This window comes from Metschnikowia bicuspidata, assembly GCF_001664035.1.
Source record: "Metschnikowia bicuspidata var. bicuspidata NRRL YB-4993 chromosome Unknown METBIscaffold_1, whole genome shotgun sequence".
Classification (NCBI taxonomy): domain Eukaryota; kingdom Fungi; phylum Ascomycota; class Pichiomycetes; order Serinales; family Metschnikowiaceae; genus Metschnikowia; species Metschnikowia bicuspidata.
This window is the reverse complement of record NW_017387731.1, coordinates 4,040,882-4,062,530: the sequence shown is the minus strand read 5'-3', so window position 1 is coordinate 4,062,530 and position 21,649 is coordinate 4,040,882. Positions and strand designations below refer to the sequence as shown.

The following is a 21,649-nucleotide window of genomic DNA, read 5'->3' as shown; positions in this document are numbered from 1 at the left end:
GCTTGCTTCTAGAACAGTACCGCGAACAGACGTGCCGGGCGGTTTTTGAGCCCAGCGACGTGGGCGAGAACACGTGCGGCTGGATCGACTGTTTCCACGGGTTTCTTTTTGCGAACTTGAGGGTCAAGACCTGGGTTGGCCAGCCGCCAGGAGTGACCAGGGCAGTGCTTCTAACACAGGCCTCGGAACACACCTCTCTGCTCTGGCAGCGATTCTCGGAGGCCGTTTCAAGACGTGTTTTGGTGAATAGGACTGTTGCTCTTGGCATCATTGGGTCTGCCTTGGGAATTGACGAGCAGCGGCTTCTAGAAGCCCAGCCCGATGGAGCAGAATCGATGGGAGTGCAGGAACCCGAGTGGCCGGAGGAATCTGAGGTAAAGGTGGAGACCACAGAGACGAGTCCGGAGGCGCAGCAGCATGCGATGGAGGCTCAGAAGCGCTTTGAGATGAGTTTGGCAAACACGGACAAGATCGCCATAGGCGGCGGGTTTCCGACAGATGGTGGGGGCTCGCCCAGGCATGACAGTTGTGGGGGCTCTTTTGATAATGGTGGATCTTTGGAAAGCGATGGATCTTTGGAGAGCAGTGAATCTTTGGAGAGCGGTGGAATTTCTAAGAAAGGCGGTTTCTCCAAAAAAAGTTGCTCCTCGAAGAATAGTGGCTCTTTCGAAAAGGACAGTCCCTTCGAAAAAGGCAGTTCCTTCAGAAATGAAGGCTCTTTCGAAAAGAACAGTTCCTTCGAAGAAGGCAGTTCCTTCAAAAAAAACAGTCCCTTCGAAGAAGGCAGTTCCTTCGAAAAGGACAGTCCCCTCGAAAAGAACAGTCCCTTCGAAAAAAACAGTCCCTTCGAAAAAAACAGTCCCTTCGGAAACTGCGATTCTTCCCCAAACGTTGGGTCTTGCCAGAATGGTGGCTCTGCCGAGAAAGGCAGCTCCTTCAAAAGCAGCGGCTCTTCCAAAAATGGAGGCTTCTTCGAGAAGAACAGCTCCTTCGAAAACGGCGGCCCTCCCGGATATGGAAGCCGTGGCCACACCGGCCCGCCAGCGCTGCTGCAGCCCGCAGAGCTACTCACGCAGGTGCCCGACCCTGCCAGCCAGAGCCTGCACGACGGTGAGCTTGGAGCCCTGCCCGAGCCCCAGACACAGCGCCGCCCCAAAGGCCCAAAATCCGACCCTCTCCTGCCGCCCGGGCTCCTTATGCAGACGCGCCTGCCGGAACTTCCCAGCACCAGCAGGGCCCTTCTGGAAATCTACGCGGCGCAAGCAGCAGGACAGCCCGTGTCGCTCGCTCAGCTACTACTTCTACCGCGGCACGTCGACCGCCGTGTATACAAGGTGCGGACCAGGATCGTGGGCACGTTTCCCGAGGACCTCACGTTCGTGTGCGTGAAGCCGTACGTGGAGCAGAACGGCAGCGTGGTCTTGGGCGATCCGTGCGTGCGCCCGTTCGAGCTCCTTTTGCTGGACACACGCGGCCCGTTGACGTCGCTCAACAGCTTGCGTGTGCACGTGCGCGAGCACGGCGTGCTAGCGTTCTTTGGGTGCCGCCACGTCGAGCAGCTCTACACTCAGATGAAGGCGGAACAGGCGCGGGTCGCGCAGCTTTCTTCTATTGCTATAACGGCAGAGGTGTGCTTGGACTACGCGGGGCGGCTGGCCATGTGGGTGTTGAACGACTTGTCCCGCATGAGTGAGTTGAGCAACGAGTTGGTGTGATAGGCCTTGGCGGACGCGAGCCGGGGCACGAGCGCGCTCTCCTTCGACGTGGAGCCTGACTTGGAGGTGGCGTCCGACTTCGACACGGCCGCGGACGACTCGATGCCGGCCGTGTTGGTGTAGATGCCGTTGCGGAACAGCTGCGCACTCTTGTCCAAGCGGAACGTGGTGCGGGCAGCCTCGGAAAAGGACCACGGGAAGGCGCGGAGCACCGGGATGAACCGCGCGTAGATGGGGATCTTGATCTCGCCGCGCCGGCCCAAGTACAACGCCTCCACGAGGTGCGCGGCCACCATGGCCGGGTCCAACTCCGGCGCCAAGTACGCCAGCGGCGTCAGGATGCTCAGGAACATGCTGGTCTTCAAGTGGCCCGGGCAGAGGAGGAGCGTCTTGACGCCGTACTGCGACTTCAGCGGCGGGCCCAACTCGTAGGTGAGCGACTCGTGGAACGCAAACAAGCCGGCCTTGGACGCGCCGTACGCGGCGAACTGCGCGGGCGAAATGAGCCCCAACACGGACGCCACGGTGACGATGTAGCCGCGCCCGTTGGCGATCATGTCCGGCAAAAACACCTTGGTGGTGTAGAAGTGCAGCATGAGGTTGACGCGGATCACGCGGTCCACCTCGTCGAACGTCAGCTCGAGAATGTTCTTGCCAAAGGCTATGGCCGCGTTGTTGATGAGCACGGTTGGCGGCCCGAGGTCCAGCTTGATCACCTTGCGGCAGCGCCTCAAGTCCTCGACCCTGCTGATGTCACACTTGAAGTAGTACACGCCCTCGCAGCGCTCGTACACGGGGATATCCTGGATATCCAACACGGCCACGCGGATGTTTTCGAGGCGCAAGCGGGCCACCAACTCGCGGCCCAAGCCGGAGCATCCGCCGGTGATGAGCACAAAGTCACGTGCGGCGTCGAGCCGGTGGCCTATGAGATACTGCGACAAATTGTGGAGCACCTGGTTGGCCCGGTAGATTAGCAAGCTTGTCGTATCCATAGCGAGTGTTGGGTGCAAAAGTGCGGCGAGACGAGGCTTTGGGTCTGGAGCTGGTGGGTTTGTTTTTTTGCGGCAATTGGTGCCGCGCCGTGTGCACGCCCATGCGCGGCCCTGGTATAGGCGGGCTGCGAAAGAATGGAGGCTTTCCGCAGTGAGGGCTGACACGACTTATGGGAGAATGGAGAATAGGAAAATAGGGGGGCGGAGAGCGGGAAAATGGGGGAATTGAGTACACGGAGGAAATGGGAGAAACGACAAATTGAAGAGGATGGAGAAATGGTGAGAAGGAAAATGGAAAATGGAGAGCCGGTGGAGAGTGGGTGGAAATGGCCTTGAAGCATCGAAACTCTATGTCCTTCTGTGAATGGTCAACACACTTTTTACCGGGCGACAAGCTTGCAACTCTGACTATTGGAGTGAAACTACGAACCCTGTGGACAAAGCAGCTTTTTTGTGGACGATCTTCCACGAGCCCTGCCCTGAGCTCATAGTCTCGGCCTTGTAAATTTCCAAGACAAATATTGGGGGCTTCAAGCTGCTTTGGGATTCGTTCAACTGACGGCTCTTGAGTACAGTCAATCCGTGCACTTCTTTGATCGCTACTTCTCCCTCTTGTTCTAGGAGTGCATTCCTTACTGCTTCTCTGACCCCTTGTCTCATTCTTGTTTCTCGCCCATTTTCCAGGAATAATCACACAAACCCATGAAAGTGTGAATTTATCTGCAACTACCCCTCGTCGGCTACACGAGCTAACTTGCAGATTTGAGGGAACCATACTCACAGATAGATCAGCTTCTGCCTGTCATCGTGACTCTGTCAACGGACAAAGAGTGTAATGAGCATCATTTTCCCCAGACAAGCAGTGACTCCGAGAAGTTGATTTTTGGGAACTGAGAGTCCAACCAATGCCTTTATCCAAAACAGCTTCGAGATTTTGAAACACGTCTGCATGTACTTGCAAAAATTTTGAAGCGCCAGCACTCCTTTTACGAAGCTGACCAAGCCTCTTCTTATGTTCATTTGAGTGACGTGTCATTGCACTGATCTTTTTCCTGAAGTCCATGCGGCATCAAGACGCACTCCCCTCTATGATCTCGTGCAAGGCTTGACCAGCCAATACTACTGAGAATCGGCTGATATTTGCTGCCCCATTCCATATCTGTCCTGGCGTGAGTACAATCATGTGATCTTGGGCTGATAAACGGCCATGAAGCTACGTTCTACCAGTTCACTCGCATGGCGCCTTACAATTTGTTAAATGCTGCCTTCTTAAGAAGCGTTATCAAAAATGTCATCGAAGCTTTTACGTGAGAACCTTCACTCGGTTCCCAAACTCACTGCACAATAAAAAGCCGTATCTCACTTTGTTCAATGTAACCTGTGTAATCATTAGGTGCTTTTCTGTGTTTCAGTTCGACTAAATAAAAAGACAAAACTTCAGAATAGTAAAAGTTTCCTTTACCACTTCTCACATACGTACTTGATGCTAAAACATGATCTTTACCTTTCCGTTAATCACAAGCTATACGGTCCCTCTCGCAAGCATTTTGAGTGCTACGTCCTTCTTCATCAAATTCTACGACGAGTCTCCTTTTGCACATGGCTCAATTCAAAATGATCCAAAGAATCCAAAATAATTCTTCTTGCCATATATGCATACCTCGAATATGGGGCCACTAACCAACCAGATTTCTCTAATCCTCAAAGCCTTCACTACCAGACCACATTTCATATAAGCTTAGCCGAAGTTTCTTGCTTTTGAAAGAGTAATGTGATTAAAAGCATGAAACTATAAATAAAATTTATGAAAATATCTTCCCAGCTCCCAAGTACGTACCGCTTGTCGAAACCCAGCACAATACTTTGTTGATTACGGCCTAGACGGTTCTCTCAGAACGCACTTGTTTCTAGTAAATCAACGCATTGGAAATGAAAACCGAACCTGTGCCTCTCTTAGTTCGTATTGTTGTCTATGGTGTCTAAGCCGCTGTTATACGGACGAGGATCGATTGGTCGATTGTGGTTTCGACCTGGAGATAGCAACAGCAGCAATTCCAGTAGAAAACTCACGGCTGAAACACGATATGTACCAAAAGTGATATAGAGGGACCATTTTCCACTCAAGTTAGCTCTTTAGTTCTGGCACTAGTCCAGTGGCTTTGCCGTATTTTTTTATTTTTCCGGTATTTGAAGCCTCGCAACGAGCCTGTTATTTTTGAAAAGAGTATTGCTAATCGAAGGGATCCGGAGATACACCACAACCTTGTAAACAGAGTCCGCATTTATCCTAGAAACTATTCCTGTTTTACTCATTGAACAAGAGACAATACAAGGTCTTCGGGTGCCAATGGCATGCGTTCACAACAAAAAAATTGCCTCATTTCTACTTCGACTAGAATGTTTTTCAAAGAAATTTGATATAAAGCAACATCACTAAGGAAGGCCTTGCAAGAAGATCCCATAATAGATCGCAACATTGGCTCAGGTGAGAAGGCGCGAGCACAAATTCACGAAATCTCCAAAAGAGATTGTGACCCTCAAAAAGACTTCTGCCTATAACCACTGTCAACCACTTGAATAACTAAATTGTATTTCATCGCCTCGTGAGACACGCCTTCCTACAAGCCCGTGACCAAAGTTCATTTGACAAGGCGGCAAGACGTACATTTGTCTTTGCGTCCTGGTCCCTGAGGAAATAAGCCCTACGAGACCAATTAAGGCTTCTTCGATTGTCCAAGGAAGTATCTAAAAACGAAGCTGATATCTTCTTTAAGAGCACTGGAGATTAAAAGTCGATCTTTTGCCACCAAAAGTGCATAATAGCACACTCATTGTAGAGGGGGGGTTGACTTTTGATGGCTGTAACACCATTTTGAGCCTACTATGCATTCGAATAGCTCCTTGTATAGAATTAGTGTCAGGCAATATTGTATTGTGAGGTTATGCCATTTCCTGAGTTTGATCAATTGACGAAATCAAAAAACTAGTTCTTTAAACTCTATAAACTATCTTCAAAATCGATTACCGGTTGCGGCCATACCATGCAGGAAGCACTGTTTCCCGTCCGATCAACGTTTGTTAAGCTGCATAGGGCCATACTGAGTAGTGTAGTGGGAGACCATATGCGAAATTGTGGTGCTGCAATCTTTTTTTTGCCGAAAGATATATTCTATACCTTGATCGGGTATGTAACTAGTAGTTTTGAAACGTGGTTTTCGTATCGAGAACCGTGTTTGGGTACTCGATGCATTTATTTCACAATAGTCATAAGTTCTTCATGCCCCTGCACCTTAATCAATACTAGTTTCGGCGTCGCTGTATTGGATAGAAATCGTGAGTCTGTCTTCGAAGCATGTTCTTGTCACATACCGGACTTTTCTATCAGTCATTTGTGTTTCGATCGCCAATCTGCAGTTAGAGGCAGAATGAGAACGTAGATGACTTTCTGGTTTTCCTCTTAATGAATGGTCTGTCTGCACTGCCTCCTCTACTAGACGAAGCAGATGGCATTAAATAGTTTTACGTTAGTCACAATGACGACCATCGTTCTGTGGCCAGCCAAAGTACACTTCAACTCTTGTGATTTTGATTGTTTTTTGTGATCAAGCTGAATAGTCTCCTTTACCAAAAGAGACGGGTATGCACGATGATCTCATATTTTATATTAGTCACCTGAGAAAATGTATAGCCGCGCACTCACCAAGGCAGTCTTCTTGATGTGCTTCGGGTTTCGCCACTTCTTCTTAGCATCAGGCAAGATCCACTCATTCATCTTGCAATTTAACTGTTGGTTTGGACGCTGAGCTAAATTTTGTGCACCGCCCGGGCCCGCTGTATGTTTAGAGTTTCGTGGATAGAACTGGTTGCAAATACGCGCCCATACATGGGGATCACGAGCCATTCTTTCCGGTCTGATTTGGCTTGTTTCATAGCGCTATACTTCTGAGTCATAATCACAAATTTTGGCAGTTAAAAGTTCATATCCTTTCCCGGGGTTTGTGTGTGTTACGGGCGGGGTTTGCCAGCGGCAAAGACTCATGCACACAGATGACAGAAAGCCACGAAAAGGACCCAGCTAAAAAGTCTTATCTGAATGGAAATTGCCAGCACGTCCTAAAAGCATTTGGAGCTTACTGCTTGGTATTTGCCTTGCCACATAAGCTGATCTGTCAGAAACAGCTTGCAGAAAACTCGACTATATGGGAACAAACACTATTGCTACCGCTGGATCGGCTCTGTCACTATAACCAGCAAGTCATAATTGGTCGTCTTGGCCTTGGAAACACATATTTCTAAACCTTTCGGGCACAAAGCCAAAAATCGCGACAACTCATGGAATACGAAGAAGCTACTACAGGGCCTCGCCCCAATCTACCCCACATCGAGCCACTCAAGACTAACTTAGATTTTGTGCCGCTACGGGGTATACAAGACAAACACAGAGATATGCAGCCACGAAACCTACAGCGCCCTGACATAAGAAAAAGAAAACATGAAGAAAAAAAAACGTCCCACGGGCAGCTGGCCGCCACCAGCCCTGCTCCAGAAACACCCCTACTCCTCCGCACGCGCTGGATTCACGGGTCCGACATATACAGCGGAAACGCCCATGTGCTCGCTATCGCCAAGGCTTTCCCGTACCCGAACCCGCCCCACGCTCCGCAACACAAACAGCCGCCCATGTCCCAGCCCCCGTACGTGCTCCGCATCAAACGGAAAAGGGGCCAGGACCCGCTCCAGGCCTTGATTTTGGAGGACGCGCAGCGCACCAAGCGGTCCAAGCCGTCGTCGCCCATTTCGTCCAACCCCCGCACCCCGGTCCCGGAGGCCCGCAGCTGGTACTTCCAGCTCGCACACACAGATAACCAGGCGGCGGCGCCCGACGCAGAAGTGCTAGCGTCGGTTCTTGCGGAAGCAGCGTCGTCGCGCGACAAGCGCCGCTTTGTCATCCCAAAGGCCGCGTCCGAAGACGACGCCGCGATCCCGCACGAGCTCGCGGAAATGCTCGACAGCTTCCTCAAAGTCTCCGACGACGGGCCGCCAAAACGGAGGCGGCGCGGGGCCTTGAACGCATCGGGTGCAGGCCTGGCCTCCGGCGCTGAGCAAGTGCCCGGCGAAACGGACACCGACGACGCCGTGGAGGAATACGTGTTCGACGTGTACAAGCTCTCGACCACCGAGCCGCTCACCGATGGCAACTACCCCCTGTCGCAGATCGGGTACATCCGGTTCTTCGACGACGACGAATATGACTTGATGCAGTCCGACGACGAGAACAAGGCCCGCACGCAGATCTACCTGGACGACGAGGACTCCAACGCAGAGTCCTTCTACCAGAACGACTACCCCGAGGACGAGGATGCAGGCACATACAGTGACACCTACGAGCCGCCGCAGGCAGACGACGGGGAGGACGACTACGACGAAAACATTGGCCCCGTGATCATTGACTCGGCCGAGGACGCCGAGGGCAACGCGTACGTCCAGGGCCACGTCCAGGCAGACCTCGTGCAGGAGCGGCAGTTCGACGATCTCTATGACGAGTTTTTCGACGAGCACGGCGCGAGCAGAGTCGACTTCTTGCGCCAGGATGAAGACTCTGCGGACGAGGCGTACGAAAGGCAGCATTTCTTCGAGGGCGAGGATGACGACGAAATGGCCATCCACAGGGACAAGATATTCGGCAGGCTACAGCGGATGATCGATGAGCAGGAGTAGTGGCATACTGCGTTCATGAGAAGAAGTACGTGCTATGCAAAACAGACTGGATGTCAAGCGTGCCCACGGCTGGAGCCTTGAGGAGCCTCACCGGCACCAAGACCGGGACATGCGTCTTCGGGCTGATTCGCTCGTGTTCTGTGATGTCCAGGGGATTCTCGCCATACACCACCGGCAGGCCGGATTTCGACATTTGCCATAGAAGTCTTGGTGTGTGTTTCTCAACCAACGCTTGCACCTTCAGATTGTCCTCAAGCTCAACACGAAGACAGGCATTGAGACTCTTCATACTCTCTAGCTTTTTGTGGGTAGATTCATAGGTCTTTCGAAGGTCAACCAAATCGGTGACAAAACGCTCGTCGTGCTTCCTATTGGCCCATACAAGCTGATGGCTGTTCCGGTTAATGTGCTTCACATCCTGGCGAAGATTTTCGATTATGTTGGAGCTGTGCAAGCGAGCAAATTCTTCGCGTATAACCCTTGAAAGAACCCCCACCTCACCAGCGTGAGTCCAGAAACTGTCGTGCACAGACGCAAATGTAATGTTTTCAGCCTTGGCACCCAAGCACGTCATAAGAAGATGAATGGCATCGATCGAATGTATGAAATTTGGAGCAATGCCATTCTTCAGCCTAAGTTCGTCAATGGGGGCGAGCTGCGTGTCATCGTTCAAGCACAACCTTTGCAAGGGCGTGACAAGTTCCCGAATCTGTCTTTTGCGATACATTTGTATGACAGGAAACCCCGAGAGCGATGTCCACATCATGGGCCTGTAGTGCTTTCCACCGAAAAAATCGATGTTCTCGTCACGGGGATAATCTTTCTTGTCGAAGGCCTGAATGCACCGCGCACAATTATCGACCAACCAGTGCTGAATGAGCTTGGCACCTGCGAACAAATTAGAGATTGATTCTAGAGTGTGATGAGAGATGAACTTGGCAAGCATAAGTTGCTTGCTTTCCGGGATTGATATTGCAGAGCCGGTTTGCGCGATATCGGCGATCTGTTTCTGAACTTGTCTCGTCGCTCCATAAGGCGTGACTCCATACACGGTAGTCATCACGGTTTGCTTGATGAGCTTTCGAGACAAGACTTTCTTGGCCTCGCGTGCCAAGTCTTGGTCCAGCTCTTTGGCTGAGTTCCTGTCTTTTTCAACTCTTGACTCTACCAAGCCAAGAACTGTGGTGTAAACATCCTGCATCTTTTCGTCAGGTAAAATGTTGACTGCCCGGGCAGCTTCCTTGTCGGCACCCAAGGCCGAGTAATGCTGAAGCCCATTGCATGATCCATCCTGATGGACCGGGATTCGGCTTTTGAACGTCGAGATGTCGCCCGAATACCCCCAAATCTTGTCGAGCTCATTGCACAATGCGAGGACCTGCCATGGGGTATCTGCTCGAACCCACCAAGCATCCTCTGCGAGAGGGTTTGCGGCCGATTCCCTTATGGGGTTCTTGTGCTGCTCCACAAACTCCTTCAGCTCCGCCATGGTCATTTTCTTTTTGTTGTAAAGATTTGCAAGGTGGTACACGAGCCAGTTGTAGCCGTCGGGGCCAAGCGGCTTTGCTTCCCAGAACATCAACAACGACCGGACCAAGTCCTCGTTCTGGTGCGAGAGTAATGACACGGCGGGGTACACGCGGCCCCTGAAGTCCATGTTGTGGGGCAAGTAAATGATCTCGCCGTTTGTTGCCAAACTGTTGGCGAGTCTCTTCACCATGCCGTAGTATATGCGCAAGCTCTGCGCGTCCTGCGATTTCTTCCTGTTCTCCAGCTCCACGTGTTTCCACTTGGCCAATGCCTGCTGATAGCTGTGGTCGTCAGGGAAGGCATTTCGGGAGGGCTGGGGGAGGTTTTCCTGGAGGCGTGGGGCTAAGCTGGGGAGCAATGCGCGGATGTTGGGCCGATCCCACAACGCGTTGAACGAGGCTAGCGTGAACCCGTTGATTGTCCAGGCACACGCGCCGAGCGCGTTCACCGACAGGTACACGGAGGTCAACTGGCCTGTTTGGTGGGCCTGCTCCATGTATGCGTCCGAGGTCATGGGCTCGGAGGACTTCACCAAGGGGAGACGGATGGACAAGAAGCCGCCGTCGCGTGGCGATTTCCAGGGCTTCGGCGGGTGGATCATGGGCAACCGGTACTCGCCCGTCTGGAAAAGCTCCTGGTTGATCCTGAAGTGCTCGGCCACCACCGGATGGATCTTGACGGTGCCCAAACGCCAGAGTTTGGGCATGTCCGCCTCGCCATGCGCAACGCCGAACTGGAACACCCTCCCGGCCCACAGCTCATCGAGCTGGCTGGTGATGGCGCTCGACTCGGGGAGGCTGCAGCTCTGGATGAGGATCTTGATGAGGGAGCACGCAAGCTCGAGGGCGTGGTCGGCGCCGAACACCAAGTCCTGGTTCTTCGGCGAGAACACCACCTTGTCGGCCTGGCCCAACTCCTTCCGGAGCGACCAGGCGATGCGCGACGCTAGGTGGAGCGCCTTTGCGTGCGGGGCAAGCACCGTGGCCGAGAGCATGTGCGTGAGGCACAAGGACGTGACGTGCTCGACGGACAAGTAGCTGAACACGAAGGCAAACTTCTCGAGGTCGGCGCGCGAGGTGACCAGCCGCTGGACGTGGCCGTTGGCGGCCTGGAGCCAGGCCGCAATCCACGCCTTGTGGAGCGCCGTGAACCCCACCATGCGCCGCAGGCTGGACACGGCGCGGTACACGTTTTGCGACGCGTCCTCGACCAAAAGCTGTTTCTTGTGGTTGTACGAGAGGTACGCGTCGAGAAAGTCTGCTCTGGCCTGGCCGCTGAGCGAGTCGAAGATCTCGTAGTACTTGGCCGTCGGCCGCGGCGAGAAGCCGGCCGCGTCGAACGAGTGGCGCTCCAAAAACGTGCAGAGCGCGTCGAACGACAACGAGCGCTCGTCGTCCCTCAAGGCGTCCAACGCGTTGCGGAGCGCCACGTGGACCTCGTCCGCAGGCCCGGGCCCGCGCTCGTTGCGCCGGAACACCTGGTTGAACTGCGCAAAAAGGCCCGGCCCCAGGGCCCGCAACTGCGCAAGCACGTCCTCCGCAGACAACGCAAACTGGGCCGCGAGCCCGCGGATGTACGCCACGAGATTCACGTGCGCGATGCGGTTTGCCGGCGGCGTGGCCGCGAGTTTCCGGAGAAGCACGAGCACGACAAGACAGCGGATCCGCGTCGGGTGCGGGGACTGCGCCGCCAGGCCCACGCGTCTCGGGAGACGCTCTGCGGCCGCCACGAGCGCCGTGAGGTCCAGCATGGTGGGCATCCGCTTGTCCGGCCGGCACGCCTGCGTGAGGAGCGTGGCGAAACACGACGTGTAGATGGGCACGCTCTTGTCACTGGCCCCGGTCCACGTGCACGCGCTTCGGAAGCGGCCTAGCACCTCGCCGGCCGCCGTGTAGTCGCCCGAAAACACGGCCTGGAGGAAGTGGCTGAGCCGCGTGCGCGTCTCGAGGTTCAGCACCTTGGCCCGCGTGTGTTCCGCCTGCAAGCGTGTGACGATCTGCAATTGCAGAGTGGCGATGACCGCCTGCGCCTGTTCGCGGACGGCCGGAGCAAGCATGGCCTGGAGGGAGCCCGGAGTACGGGCGAGGTGCCGGGTTGGCGGGTGCCGCCGAAGCGGCTGGGGTGTTGCCGCTCTGCCGTGAGTACGGGGCCGGCAAAACATGGGGTCATGCGTACGAGAAGTCTGGCGATCGAGGCATCGGAGCACGGTGTGCGATGGATGGCTTGCGATGGCCGGCCTGCACTTAGCGCCGGCCCGGCGGCCCCGCCGGTGAGGCCCAATCTGCCACGTTTCCTGTGGCGCCGGGCATTTTTAGGTGTGGGCCAGGCCGTGTGTTTGGGCGGCGGGCGTGGGGAGACAATGCCTGGAAATTCCGGGGGGTTGGGCCACATTGGCTGGTCTTGGTGGAGACGCAGGCCGCTTATATTCGCATGCACGCGGCATGTAGTCTATCGCCAGTGGGGGACGTAGAATACCGCCGGGCGATGGACCAGATGCAGCGTGAATGGCAGGCGGGAAATGGTGTGAGTAGCCCGGTGGGCGTTGCAGTGTACGGGGGCCGGTTCTTTGGGTAGTACAGTTACTTTGGGTGGTAGTGGGGCTGGTACTGTGGCTGATATTTTGGGTGATAATGGGGCTAATAGGACCAATACAGTGGCTGATACTTGGTGATAATAGGGCTGATACAGTGGCCAACACAGTGGCTGGGAACGTGAGCTCTTGACTTGAGTAAGCACAATAACAAAGCAAGAGTAAAATTCCAATCCCTCCAAGCATACCTTTACACAGTAACACGGACCAAGTCACCAAGCTTCTTTTTAATCCACCGGTAAACACTTTTAAAATCTTCAACCCCGGATATACCCCAAACACAGGCCTTTCTCAAGTACGGCCAGACAATCTCCCAGCTCACTGTATGAACACGGGCTTCTGGATCGTCTATCCACTAATCGCTCAACAGGCCTATGCTTGGCTTGGATGGCCTAGTTCTGGATATGGCACAATTGATATGGTGGATGAAAACAGAAGAAAACGTGCACTGGCACATGCGCATATTAGCGGAGGAGGGCAGTAGAGACTTGTCGTTTGTATGTATCCACGAAGATGTGAGCACCAATAGATATACCCATTGGAAAATTGACTTTGCTGAGCCTGGATGCAAGACGACTGCAGTCAACTACATTTCATACGGCTTTTACTTGAAGTGGTTGGAATTCTTTATACGTCACTTAAAAATCACTAAGACGGAAAACGGGTATGCTGGAAAGACTGTTCCAACACACCAGTTCACAGTTGATCTACTTTGGGCCGAATACAAGCAACACTTTAACGCTGCTCTCAATTCTGATGCGGGGTTACCCGTATGAAAGGAACTAGACTGCTTCTGGCTTTTGCAACACCCATTCGACATGACAAAACAGTATGCTTGACGCCGCATAAAGAGCACGAAGGCCAGTCCAGTCATTTCGGAAACAAGCTGCTTTTGTACTCAGTTGTCGGTCGGATTCCACTGATCCACATCAACAAGAAGAAGCCTTCTTAGATCGTGATGCTTGCTATGTCTGCTGACTAAAGTATGTCTACGGTCCGAGTATGTATACTGATATGTGGCCACGCATGAAAAGCCGCGGCCAACAGTTAACGGAGTCCTGGAAAAACAAGGAAATTCACAATTTTTGGTCCGGCAATATTGCAATGGTCTCAACCGGCATGTGAAGTACTTTTGCCTCAAGCAAAAAGCCTGGACTTCCTCAAAATTTTGCACCCAGGGGATTTTGCTCTGCTCAACCTGGCGCTCCAAGGCCATTGCAATTCTTAAAATTTTTGGGCCCAAACAGCTCAGGGTTGTATATTCTCGGGGCCCCAGAAAAGCAGCAAAAACCATAAAGGGGTATGGCTTAAATGTTCCTCGTGGCATGTTCGTGTGTCGAGATGACATTGTCTTTGTACCTGCCACTTTCAAAGCTCCGGGCGGTCTATGCCTAAGATTGTGCTTAATCTGCCGGGAGTTGGCTTTCTAAAGCCAGCTTCTACCTGATTTTCTAGAAGCTGCATGATTCTTCCGACATCACGGTCTGCGACTCATTCACCAGCCCAGCTCTAGACTTTATTCCTCAAGCTAGAAACTTTAATCGAGTATGCCGGAACCATCGAGACGGCCATCTCTTTACACTTCAGTCTTGTAAATTTCATGTCCACGTTGGTGCCATCGGCTTCGGTGGGACGATTCCATTATCGTGTTAGTGTTTAGCGCTTTTTTCTTGCCTCTTTGCCTCCTAGACACGAGCAGACAAAATCAAACTTTGCAAAGATATGCTCTTTTTTCTCAGTTGACTAGGACTAATACTTGGCAAGGCTCAGACCCCAAGACACGGGCTTTATAGCAATACTTGGCCAGCGAGACGGAGAAAACCTTCCTTTGATAAGCAGTGACCCAATCCAGAGTTATCTCTAATTAACGTCATATTCTATGCAGCAATTCCGAGCACTTGCTGGAAGTCTTGCTCCTGACGCAAAGAACGAAGGCAGCTCAAACTTCCGACGAGCCTCGCGATGTGAGGACAAAGTAGCCGACCTCGATGAATCTTTGTTTGTCCCATATTGTGGCTTGTGGGATGGCTGGAGAGGAATGCAAGTCTACATGTACCAAACCCAGAAATCCGTCTGCCACGCCAGTTTCCGATCCTCACCCTTGCGCCACTTCAGGCGCAGATATATTTCTGCAATGAAGTAGCACATTTTGCAGCATTCCTCAGACCTGGGCAGGGACACAATTTGCACGTACTTTGGAAACCTTCGTGCCTTCAGAAACACACCCCTGGTAATACTAAATTTATTGGAAGTGTTTGCAGGCTGATCTCTGGATTTTCACTCAGGTCCATTTCTGTCACAGCCAGCGACAAACTATTGCCTGTGCAAGACGCTTTTTTGGCTTCCCCGATATGCTCCTTGCACACTCACATTATCCATACTTCTATGGGCATGAGTTACCAGTGCCGTTTTCGGGGCCGTTCGGGCACGAAAATGACTTGTAATTACGTGCTCTCTACTACTCCCGTCCGTGCCCGTCCAAATACTAATTGTTGATGGTCGTCTGAATGTTGAATGCCACCGAAGGAAACTGCGCAATGTCTGCAGACACATAGGCATCGACGCCAAAGCTCAGAAGAATCCCGCGGATGATCCCGCACGGTAAATACGTGTACGCGCGGGCCTTTGCCACGGCGTCAGATTTGCCCTTCTCGCTGCTGAAGCCTGCTGTGACTTTGTACTGGTTATCAATGAGCACAAACGTGCCCCGGTGGTTGGTGCGCAAGTTGTCCATTTGCTTTCCATACAAGGTCCGCCAGGCGTCGCGGCATATGAACTTCATCACCTCGAGAATATCCACAATCTTCTGCTTGGTCTCCGCCTTATACATCAACACCTCCGTAAGCCGGAGGCCCAAGTCAAACCCGTATTTCTCGACGCGGAGCACGACATCTTCCGAGTCCAAAAGCTCACTGCCAAAAACCGCCGTCGTTCCCGGCATGTCGCCCACAATGCTGGAAAGCGGGGTATCGATTCTGGTCTGGGCCTCGCCACTTGGCGACTTCTCCACGGATTTCATTTCGGAAAGCCGCAGCAGCACGCGCACGGATGTCGGCACGAGCTCCTGCAAAAGTAGGCCGACACACACGCGGCTCACGTATGTCTGTGACTCAAGCACATCAGCAGTGGCAGATCCCATTGTAGATGGAGTATTTCTGTCGGGAAAAAAGGGGCCCTGTGCGTTTTTGGGAGAAGAACGTCAAAACCAGTGCTTCTGGCCGCTTTTCATGCACCGAGGGGGTGTTTCTGCAAGGTGTGTGTGCCGAAATGCCCGGGTGATGTTGGACTGGTGGAATCTTCTGTGAGGCTTAGAGGTTCGCTGAGCCCAGGTCTGGTGTAGAGGTGAGAACCGCGGCCGTGAGATATCGAAGTAGTGCTGATGACAATACAAGCCTTGTCCGAGATGACTATCTTTTTTTTCTATAGATGCATCATGATTAGCATTTGCACTCCGGACTGGAATTAGAGAAGGGTGTCTGAATAAGTGCCATTATTGCTGTGAAAATGCTCATGGGCCTTCTCGTTGATTCCGGATAAGCGCGTCACGTGATGCGGACAAGCCTGTTCCAGGCTGGATCATCAGATCCCCACAAGAGTTTCCGGGCTTTGGAAATCCGAGCCGGGATGCTAATTTGCAGCATTGCATTAAGATACTGTAGATGTTTCTTGCTTGCTGAGTCGGTACCATTTGGGTACGACATCAAATAATGAGATAGGTTTGTTGGCTGTACCTGAGTGCCTTTGTATTAGCACCAGTGAATTCTCGATTCAGACGGCACATGAAAGTTATCAAGCCCCAAGAAAACAACTTTTACCCAGTTCTTAAAAACTTCAGAAAAAGCGAGCTTCACGGAACATAGGTCTTGTGTGAGACACGATGGAATCGGCCCAGCCTAGATCTTGGTGAGCGCAGGAAAGCAAAACGACGTGGCTACAATTCAGTTTCAGTAGATCTCTCGCTTTTGAACTGATTTTGCTTTGATCTTCTCTATCACCATTATCGATGAGATTGACTTCAGCTGAACTTGATCTACCCAACTCCACGTTTTTCGGTACGAAACACAACCCAAAACAGTCACACGATCCAGGTTTCAACTGGCCCTCTTTTCTCTTGCCACTCTGCCACCATATACACTATCTATGATATACTATGCCCAGACTCAGCGGCACGGGAGCTTAAGCCTGGCAGGGCTCCTCTGAATTTGCCTGTTGGTGTTGCAGTGTATATGAATGTACATGCACGCAAACAGTTACGATGAAAAGCGGCTTTTTCTTTGAGGCCGTAAGCTCGATATAAGCACCGGTCTGTCCCGGGCGCTCTGGCTTTATCCTGAATACTGTGATTTGTATTCAAAGGAAAGGTGGTATGTAGACATTCCATATGAAGGAGTTCGGATGGCCCTTTTAGTTTGCCGGAGCGAGCTCCGTGGGCGATTACTAATTCCATTTCATTTAGCGGGACCTAAAGTAAAACTATGCGTCCATGCCCAGAGAAATACCAAAAGTCTAGAACTCACCATTGGCCCCACGGATTCATGGCATGGTGCTGGACTCGCACTGGATGGTTCGATGCCGCCCCATATTTGAAAAGCTCATCTATCCGCCGTAATTTAACAAACGGCTGCTGAACGTAGACCACACCCATACTACAGGACTACTGTATATCGCCACCCGGACGAGGACCTTTGACTCACAAGGATACCTTCAACTTCTGGGCTTCCTTACCAAAACTGAACAAAAGCCCATTCAACACCGGCATCAATCTTTTTTCCATCCGGCAAACCACGAAGCTTTAAACTAGGCCTGGCTCAAAGTCGGGCCTCACGCGCACACACCCTTGGAATGATAAGGGCCAGTCTGTGAAATCAAGCCGTGTTCCAGCACTGCACAGAAGCCGCGCGGCTGGGGTGGATGTTGCGGCACGTGACCGTGGGGCCTCCGCCGGAAACACCAGTCAAGATCAGACACCCCGTTGATTTTTCAGGCCATTCAATTCTGGCCCGCTCCACTAAACGGCCAGGCAGCAGCACGGGCCGGGTCAGGGCGGGCCGGTGCAGGCCGGTGCAGACCGGAAGGGGTCACGTGCGTGTCACGTGCCGCGCGTGCAACCGTTTTGGGGCCATTTCGCAGCAATGGAAACAAGCCGCCCAGCCCGGGTCAGTGTTCCAGTGCCAACAGAAAACACACCCCGCAACAGCACACCGCTCCTGTCCGTGAGTATCGCTCTACGCAGTCTTCTGATCACTGCCCCGTAGTTCCGCAGTCTCGAAAACGAGCCTCTTCCCCCGGCCCGCCTTTCCCGGCCCCGTCCACCTCCTGGATCCGGCCGTTTGTGTTCTTTTGTGGCTGCCTTAACATGACCAGGCTTGGCGACTACGCGGCTCAGTGCCCGGTCCCGGGCAACTTCGGGACCCCCCGCCCCGGGCCGCCCCGAAACCCGTCCGCCAAAAACGGCGCCGTGGTGGTGAAACTCGATTCCGGCGAGAGGGTCCAGCTTTTGGCCCCCGACAAGCCGCCGCTGCGCCGCCCGCCGCCGGCAAGTCTGCGCGAGCCATCGCGCCGGCTGGTCCGGACTATCCCGGGGGGACTGGCGCTTTTTGCCCTGGGTCTGGCCGCAGAAGGCAGCGCACAGACGCTCTACCTGGGGCGCCTGTACACGCCTGGCGACGGGCGCCAGCTCCGGCGCGTGGGGCGGCACGAGGAGCGGGGCCAAGAGCGGGACCAAGAGCGGGGCCAAGAGGGGGGCACGCGCCGCTTGGCGTCGTTGGCGTCGTTGGCGTCGTTGGCCTCCTTGGGCCTGTATGTGGCGCCGTATGTGGCGGGCTCTTTTCGGACCGAGCCGCTGGTTTCGGGAGCGGCCGGCGAGCCGCAACAGGGGGCTGCCGGCGGGCGCGACACCGGCGCTGCTGGTGCCCGGGGCGCGGTTTCGGGGAGCGCCGAGACGGAAACCACTGCGATCCAGAGCGGGGCTTCTGCCGGCGCAGGCTCGGGAGGGAGAGCTTCGGGCGGCGAGGGTCCTGGGTGGCTCCGCGCCAACACGCCCCGTTCGGGGTGGTTTCGGGCCGCCCTGCCGGCCCCCATGGCTCCGCCTCCTGCCGTGCCCGTCCCGGCGGTTCCGCCGTCTCGGCAGGCTCGTTCTGAAGCGCCGCACTCGAGTGCTCGGTCTGGTGCACCTGTATCGGACACCCCGCCGTTGGGGCTTGCTCAGTCTGGAAGAAACCACTTGGGCGCGGCCCGGTCGGGGAGACCGCAGCTGGCCGCAAGGTTGACCGGCACTGCCCAGGCTGGCGCACCCGGTGCTGATCCACCCGGTGCTTATCCACCCAAGGCTGATCCCCCCGGTGCTGATCTAACCGAGGCTGATTTACCCGAGGTTGATCCACCTGGTGCTTATCTACCCAAGGCTGATCCACCTGGTGCTTATCTACCCGGTGTTTATCTACCCGAGTCAGATCCAGAGCTACCCCAGTCCAATCTACCCCAGCACAGTCTTCCCGAGCCCGGTGCATGCCCCTTCGAAAGCCCCCCCTCAGATATGCCCCTGTCGCATAATGCTGGCTCCAGAAGGCAGCCTCCCCCATCGAACCACCCCAGCAGCGCCGCGTCCAGCGCCTCTCGCCCACATACCCCTCCCTCTGGCTCGTCTCCCCCCGGCACACCCAACACGGGTACAGACGCTCGCCACATCCATGGTCGACTAGCCGGCGACGGAGCCCTCGAAAACAGCCTGCCCGGCAACAGTGCTCATCTGCCTCCGCTCCAAGACACGCCCCACTTGGGCCCCTCGGCCTCCGACGCGGAATTGGCCAGGTCCAGCGGCGAGAGCAGCAGCAGCCCGTGGCTCGCGTCGCCGCAGGCCATGGTGTCGTTTTCGCCCGAGGACATTGCCCAGGCACAGGTGCGCTTGCAAATCAGCTTCACCGTCAACGAAATCATCCAGAGCGAGTACGCGTACGTCAAGAGCTTGCTGCTCTTGGGCAACTTCTTCGTGGAGCCGTTGCTAGTCAAGTGCACGGGGCTCCGTCTCACGTGCACGCCGTTGCTCAACATGGACTGCGTGGTCAAGACCCTCCGTGCCAAACACGAGCGGTTCTTGGCCCGTGTGTCGCTGGAAAAAAGCATTGCCCGCCTAGCCCGCGAAATGGCCCGCGTGATCGTGGAGCCCTCCTACGGCAAGTATGCGGCATGCGCCGAGCTCGTTCTCTATTTGGTCAGTCGCCAGGTCCCGCCGTTCGAGCTGTCGTACGTGTGTGACCTCCAGACTTTCTTGGAAACCAACCAGCCGGGCGAGCGGCGCATGGACTTGTCGCTCTCGCTGCTCCTCCAGAAGCCCATGTGCCGCATCACCAAGTACCGGCTTTTCCTCGGCCTGCTAGCCAAGTTGAGCCCGGACAACAGCCTGGTGCTCGGGTCCATGTCCCGCATCAACGACAAGTTGGTCCAGATCAACGACGACATCACCACCAACAAGCAGCGCCAGACCGTGCTAGAAAACATCGCTGGCTGCATCAATCTCTCGGAGACCGCGGTGCCCGTATACCAGTTTTTCGGACTCATCAACCTTTTGGGCCACAGCAACGTCATCTGGCTCACTTACAACCGCAGCGGCCCGCTGGGCCACGTGTGGCGCGAGTGCCGCGTGTTGCTCCACGATAACCATATTGTGTTTACAGAATTCCGCTCCAACAGGCTCTTGTTCATATTGAGTTTTGCCAACTGCCAGTTTGTGGCAAACCTCACTGACAGTGCGGGTGGCTTGTACAGCGACAACGCGTTGTCGGCCAAGATCATCTTTGAAAAGAGCAGCTGCCAATACGAGCTCATGCTTGTCAGCAGCACGGCCGATGCACACGAGGCCCTTTTGCACGCGTGTGAAAACATTCCTCGAAACGTTCTACAGTATACTTCGACCAGTGAGGCAGACTGCTTCATTGGCCCGCCAATGGCGCAGTTTGATATCGATCCCAACAACGCCGAGGCACTCCACGCCCAAAGCCACTCGTGCTACTTTCGTCAATTGTACCACGTTACGGAGAGAACTTCGGAATCACGGTTGCAGACTATGCGCACAATACTCCGTCGTGGTTTCGGCTGGTGAGATGGCAGAACGCTTTGTGTTGACGCTGGGTGGAGAAGGGGTCAGAGGGATCCTTTGTGGCTCCCACTACTAGAGTGGTAAGAGACTCTATTATTGCTGTGGCGTGCAAAGCACCCAAAAGGATGTTGGTCAATAGTGAACATTGGATGTTGATATTTGGATGTTGATATTTGGATGTTGATATTTGGAAGTCCAGTTGCGAGACGCCAGATCTGGGAATGAGGAACTTGCTATAGCACGGTGCGTAGCCTCTGTTACTGTTCTGACAAATTCCAATTAACACGGCTAGCTGAAAAGGCTTCGTTGACTGTATGTGATCCAAGCAGTACATGACATATTTCTAGAACCGAGCCAGGCACATGTCGTAAGTGTCCCTTGAAATGAGCTTCACAGACGAATGTAGACAAGAGTAATAGAATAACTGAAACCTTGTGGGGCAGTCAATGGCGTATCTTGTTGGTAGAGAGTTGGGGTAGATTCAGTAGACTTGATCTGAGAACAGCAGGACGAGCAGGGGAAGAATCTTGGTCCAGTATCCACAACTAATACTGTTGAGGTGCTTCAGCTTCCATCGTGCTCCTCATGGAACAAGTATTATGGCTTCCCACAAATTTACTTTGGCTTTTTCTTTGAAAATAATTGACTCGGAGAGTTCTTGGACTGGATCACTGGCTTGGCAACATGACAAGCTGAGTGTTGATGAAAAATAGCCGCCCGCAGAAACAAAAATGCTCATTTCTTCAAACGACCTGTTGTGCACAACGGGCGAAAATTCTCAGATGTGCCATTATTTGTATGGACTAGGCATGTCGACCCATTTCTCCGACAAACCGTGTTTGATTATGTTTCCCTTCAGATATGGTTCGTTCTTCATGTCTTGAACTACGGTTGAGATATCGCCTGTGTCGGTATTGACCTCACTTGTGGTTTCAGAGCGTATGCATTCAACTACAACCGTTGCTGTTTTTTGTCTTTGAATCATGGTTGAAACCACCAAATCTTA

General features: G+C 53.7%; 5 protein-coding genes across 5 annotated transcripts; 2 read left to right on the top strand and 3 right to left on the bottom strand.

The window, feature by feature from the left end:
• Positions 1 to 1,614: 1,614 nt before the first annotated feature.
• METBIDRAFT_76958 (short-chain dehydrogenase/reductase) lies at positions 1,615 to 2,710 on the bottom strand (the record flags this gene model as incomplete). Its single annotated transcript, XM_018858612.1, has 2 exons — positions 1,615 to 1,633; positions 1,776 to 2,710. The coding sequence occupies 2 exons, from the start codon at positions 2,708 to 2,710 to the stop codon at positions 1,615 to 1,617; spliced, it is 954 nt and encodes a 317-aa protein (XP_018714560.1).
• Positions 2,711 to 7,390: 4,680 nt separating this feature from the next.
• METBIDRAFT_36002 (uncharacterized protein) lies at positions 7,391 to 8,428 on the top strand (the record flags this gene model as incomplete). The annotated part of the gene is made up of 2 exons (XM_018856681.1): positions 7,391 to 8,191; positions 8,300 to 8,428. The coding sequence occupies 2 exons, from the start codon at positions 7,391 to 7,393 to the stop codon at positions 8,426 to 8,428; spliced, it is 930 nt and encodes a 309-aa protein (XP_018714559.1).
• Positions 8,429 to 8,649: 221 nt separating this feature from the next.
• METBIDRAFT_10255 (uncharacterized protein) lies at positions 8,650 to 12,119 on the bottom strand (the record flags this gene model as incomplete). Its single annotated transcript, XM_018853723.1, has 2 exons — positions 8,650 to 8,666; positions 8,720 to 12,119. 2 exons carry the CDS (start codon positions 12,117 to 12,119, stop codon positions 8,650 to 8,652), a joined length of 3,417 nt encoding a protein of 1,138 aa, XP_018714558.1.
• Positions 12,120 to 15,033: 2,914 nt separating this feature from the next.
• TRS33 (Trs33p) lies at positions 15,034 to 15,687 on the bottom strand (the record flags this gene model as incomplete). The annotated part of the gene is made up of 1 exon (XM_018856885.1): positions 15,034 to 15,687. One exon carries the CDS (start codon positions 15,685 to 15,687, stop codon positions 15,034 to 15,036), a length of 654 nt encoding a protein of 217 aa, XP_018714557.1.
• Positions 15,688 to 17,904: 2,217 nt separating this feature from the next.
• METBIDRAFT_10253 (uncharacterized protein) lies at positions 17,905 to 20,646 on the top strand (the record flags this gene model as incomplete). Its single annotated transcript, XM_018853722.1, has 1 exon — positions 17,905 to 20,646. The coding sequence occupies one exon, from the start codon at positions 17,905 to 17,907 to the stop codon at positions 20,644 to 20,646; it is 2,742 nt and encodes a 913-aa protein (XP_018714556.1).
• Positions 20,647 to 21,649: the final 1,003 nt, after the last annotated feature.